The sequence below is a fragment of the Sphaeroforma arctica genome, assembly GCF_001186125.1.
Source record: "Sphaeroforma arctica JP610 unplaced genomic scaffold supercont1.226, whole genome shotgun sequence".
Classification (NCBI taxonomy): domain Eukaryota; class Ichthyosporea; order Ichthyophonida; genus Sphaeroforma; species Sphaeroforma arctica.
Genome location: NW_014040332.1, coordinates 30,388 through 35,676, shown reverse-complemented (window position 1 = coordinate 35,676; position 5,289 = coordinate 30,388). Strand labels below are relative to the sequence as shown.

At 40.2% G+C, this 5,289-nt stretch overlaps 1 protein-coding gene across 1 annotated transcript; it reads right to left on the bottom strand.

Annotated features, from left to right (window-relative positions):
* Positions 1 to 144: 144 nt before the first annotated feature.
* SARC_04167 (30S ribosomal protein S26e) lies at positions 145 to 858 on the bottom strand (the record flags this gene model as incomplete). Its single annotated transcript, XM_014302010.1, has 3 exons — positions 145 to 185; positions 227 to 404; positions 772 to 858. The coding sequence occupies 3 exons, from the start codon at positions 856 to 858 to the stop codon at positions 145 to 147; spliced, it is 306 nt and encodes a 101-aa protein (XP_014157485.1).
* Positions 859 to 5,289: the final 4,431 nt, after the last annotated feature.

The window sequence follows — 5,289 nt, the reverse complement described above, 5'->3', positions numbered from 1 at the left end:
TATGTATGTATGTATATGTATATGTATATGTATAATTATATATATATATATATAATATACCATGCTGCGACTATCACACAATACACATGTTGGTAGAGTGTACCTTTGTTGCGCGTATTTCGCACGTATATTAACCACTGTGATTTAAGTTCTATTATCAGGAACTTTGAAAACGCTGACAAACCCTACATAATTAAACAAAATTTGAATCCACACATAAACATACTGTCGTAGACAGAAGCCTCCTGAAGATCACGGATGGCAGCGGCCTCTACCATGTTACGGACTAGGTTACGCTTGATAGCCTTGTCCTTGGGAACGCATCGTCCACAGTTATCGCAACGGACGGGCTTAACGTGGCCACGTCCGTGCTTGGATCGTCCGTTGTTTCTACGCTTCTGAGTCTGTAATTTACGAAGAATACATGCGCATGTAAGTCGCTGATACTAACATGCAAAGGAACCAAATCTCTGACCGATCTACAATTAATGATATTTTCGTTGGAGACGACACCATACAGTGCTATATTGCTGGGATCCCGATGGTAGAGATTTGCACGACAAACTGAGAGAAGCGGTACTTCCAATATTAACCAGCCTACGATTGCGCCGTTTATGCCGTGTGTTCCAGGTATATTGCCATACAAATTACATACTACTGGGTATTCTGACGCAACTGACCACCTCTACCGCTTGAATACATATAACATTAGTATCTGATTTGAAATACGATGTGATCCATGCACTATATTGCTATTCTTCCGCTATTTACACATCGCAGCACAGCCATATTTTCTAATTCTTGAGCAGAGGATGAACTCTCAACTTTCTCCATTTCAGTGTCTTTCGTGAGCTTCATGTGAGTGTTTGCATTGCACAAGTATTGTAGCCGAACCTACTTATGTTTTGCTGCTTGAAATGCTTCTGGCAATCGTTGCGTATGTTTTCTGAATTGAGATGCAGCCTATCTAAATGTGTTTTGCGAAGAATAAGTATGCTGTTTTACATCCGTAGGTCTAAAGTTAAGGCATGTATTCACTACGAGGGATTGAGCTTAAGTGCAATAGTCCAAATGAATTAGCTCGGCATGCTTAAACGGCCTCGGTAGTCGGCTACACTACGAACGGTTGCCTCAGATCGTGACGTTGTGTGCAAGCAGGATGGTAGGTGTATTAGCATATCAGTCAATTTCGCCACGCTTACTCACCATGGCTGGATAAACCTTGGGAAAAGGGAGACTGTAATACAACGCCAAGTGTATTTGTATATAGCTCGTAAATATCTCAAACGTGTAGCTTTGCACCTCTTGTATTGCCCTATCTACTGTTGGTTGCACATGGCCTCAGAATCAAAAAACAATACGATTGAAACTGGTATAAATTATTATTGTCGTTAACTAAATATTTTTATTTAGTCAACAGCCAGATTGACATGATATCCGTAATAAACGCAATACAAAACTGGACATTAAATATTTGTTTCAAACTATTTCTAGATATTTTGGAATTGGAAATGTCGTGTAATATTTCTTTTGGTTTCACTTGGGTGTGTTTTTTTTTTTTTACAAAACTAAAACAACCCAAAAAAACCCCCTCATGAACGGAGAGTCTAATGAGACTCTTGAGTAGCCAACTGAAAAAAGTTGGCTATGGAAATAAATACACTGATGAACGCGAGAACTGAAAAGTTGAGAACCAGAGTCACAGACTCTCAGTCAGACTCGGAGTCTCAGTCAGACTCGGAGTCTCAGTCTCAACTCTCATCAAGTCTGGCGGTATTTTCTTTTTAACCGTTAAAAAACCAAAATAAATAAATAAACGCAAGGGACCTGAAAATACATAAATACTATATTTACGTTTACACTGGGGAACGAAAATATTCAACATTCTTCGGTAAACGTTGAAAACCATAGTCTTCTGGTATTTTTTTTACTGAATAGCGTCGTAAATAAATACAGATAACCGAACGCTAGTTCTCACTATGGCGCCAAAAAGTTCTGTGAGATTTTGAGGCTTTCAAGCCTGTCAAGTTTCAAGTCTGTCACACTAAAATCATTGCACCTCAATCCGCATCCACGTATTTATGTACCAAACTACCAACTGGTGTATTTATTTATATCCTTGAAGACAAAAATAAAATGCCATATGTCCATTGTACTTCCTACTATATTTTGGCTGGCCCGGAGACAAAACTCTACCATAATAACCTCTCATTTCACTACCATATAAGCCTTTCCCAATGAAACCTTTCGATACGAGACAAACCCGAAGACAAAAGAAGAAACCAGTGCAATATGCACAAGGATCGTCAATTGTTGCCCAAGCGTGGGGTGCAGCATAAACACATGCTTTCACCATTAAAACTCGGTAGAAATACTAATTAACCAGTGCAGCATAAACAAGTACTTTCCTTATTGAAACTGGGTAGAAATACTAAACAGCAAGTGCAGCATAAACAAATACTTTCCCTATTGAAACCGGCTAGAAATACTAAACAACAAGTCACAAGGAAAACAAGAATCACAACATACTAACTAAGGGCGAACACACCGCACTAGTCAGACGGAGAAAAAATGCCACTTCGCCATGAGCGAAATACAGCTCTTAGGCTACCGAATATCTGGGGAAGGTATTAAAATCGACCCCGGTAAGGTAGAACACCTGTTAGATTGGCGAACATCAATTACAGGAAGAGATGTTAACAACATGTGTGGGTTTGTAAACTTCTTTTCAGATGGATTACCACACTTAGCTGACTACCTTAAACCTTTTGGACACTTAAGATGTCATAAAGGCAAACTAGGAGACTTGTGGACTAAAGAGTGTGATGACTCATTTAAAGCGCTCAAACATGCAGTCCAGCAAGCCTCTGTTCGATGGCGTGTCGTTTGAAATTGCAACGGACGCCTCCGACTTAGCCTTAGGAGGAGTATTATATCAGGTTATAGATAACAAACCTAGATGTATACAATTCTTTAGTCGAGCAATGAATGCTTCACAGTTGAATTACCCAACTGTTAAACAAGAGCTATTAGCCATAGTGGCAGCTCTAACACACTTCCGAGATTACTTATACGGAACAGCATTTCCGCTGATGTGTGATCAGAAATTCCTTCAATATATGAAAGAGATAAAACCCGACTCACAATTACTGAGTCGCTGGCATGATACAATATCAAAGTTTCATTTTGATATAAAACATCTGTCAGGAATACATAACCATTTACCGGATATGTTATCACGCTTCGTACCGGACTTTAGTAAATCCGTACGTGAGTTACTAGCCACTGACTGGAAATGTAACCCCAGGTGGTTTGAACTGGCTCAAAAGATATTTGGGTCACATACTGTAGATATGTTTGCTGCACATCATAATGCACAACTATCAAATTACAGGACTTTAAATCATCCTTTGGGAGACGCCTTCCAAATAGACCTCTCCAAACATAATGCGTGGGCTAATCCACCATGGCAGTTAATTGCCCAGCTATTAAATTATGTTCATATACATAAAGCCACCATGGCAGTTAATTGCCCAGCTATTAAATTATGTTCATATACATAAAACTACCATCGCGTTGTGTTGCCCATTACAGAGTAACGATCGATGGCTCAATAAATTAATAAGCATGATACAATGCGAGCCAATATATAAAAATAGGGAAGTAGATACTTTCCTATATCAGGGTACCCGAGCCGTCCAGAAGACGCCCTGGAAACATACTATAATATATCGTATAGGTCCCATTGGAACAACCAAATGAACCCCTTCTGAGACCTTCCTTAACAAGGTCAAAGAATCAGAGATTCCACTCTCTACCCAATTGAGCGTTAAGCAGTTCAAAGGCAGCACAGCATTTGAAGTCTGTGCACAAGAAATACAATCTACTAATGACACTACTGTTAAGAAGCGTCAGTCTCTAGCTAGGACTCTGTTTATTAACATAAAGTCCAAGCCCGAGATCTTTCAAACCCTATTTCTAAAGGGATTAATAAAAGACAATTCAGAAGCGTATACATGTATAATGCGACTATTTAATAAGTCAGGTGTATCTAACGCACATGAGCGCACTTATGACACTCATGCGAAAGCAGGATAGGAGTCTGAAAACACCACAGACTTAGAGACCACACAAGTGGATTCTCAACACCCTACCTTTATTCTGGAGGAGCAGAATGATGAAAACATTTTTGCTTGGCTGACGCAAAACCATAAGCTGAAGCACCAGAACGTAGTAGACACACTTGAAGATGCTAAGCAAAATGGGATCGCGCACCTTAAGCTGGCAGCTTTAGTTGACAGAGTATATCAGTCATGTACAGACTGTGATCTCAATCAGATCAAGCGCTTTGGGTTTGCCCTGCTTAAGAGTGTGACTGAAGATGTTCCATGGCGCAGGGTCATTATTGATCTGGTTGACCTGCCCACGTCCGAGCACATAGGCGACCGTTACGTATGCCACTTCTTTGATGTGGCGCCACGGTTTAACTTGCTCTATCCATTAAAGGATAAGAATATGCAGACCGTGGCAGAATTATGTTGCCAAGTCTTTGCTGACCACGGGTGCCCAGGTATTATGTGCACTGATAACGGTAGTGAGTTCTGCGATGATGTAATGAAATTGCTAGTACTCGTATCAGGCATATGCCATAAGAGAGGTGTGCCATATAAGCCGCAAACGCAAGGCGCGAATGAAACGCGCCATAGAAGACTTAAGTTCTTCTTGTGTACTGCATTAACGGATGATGCAGATGATTGGCCGTACCATCTTAAGTGGGTACAAACACAGATGAACGAGTGTGCTGATCTGATTACAGGAACTACACCCGTTCACTATTTTCGTGGCAGATATAGTGAGTTACAAACCCCGTTTAACAAGGACGAACCTGATCACCATGAGATACCATGGTTAGAGAAGGTACAAACATAATTATAACGTTGTATATCCTTGCTTGCGAGAAATACGCAATATAGCCTTATTAAAAGGGAAAAAGCGTTGGAACACTACCAAGAAGATAGCAGAGTATCAGGTCGGTGACAGAGTTAACATCCATCAACGTAATTCCGATGCTACTGTATTAACATCTAAATGGATAGGTTCATATGTAATCTCTGTAGCAGACACTAAAAGTGGAACGTACGAGGTAAATAACCCCGATGGTTCTAGTGCGCTTAATATAGGACTCGCAAGAAGACATGACTCTAATGCTCCTCTTGATCATTCTGAATTTAAAGACATTATATGGAGAACGGATAAGGGAGGCTATACATACTACCGTACAAGCTTTAT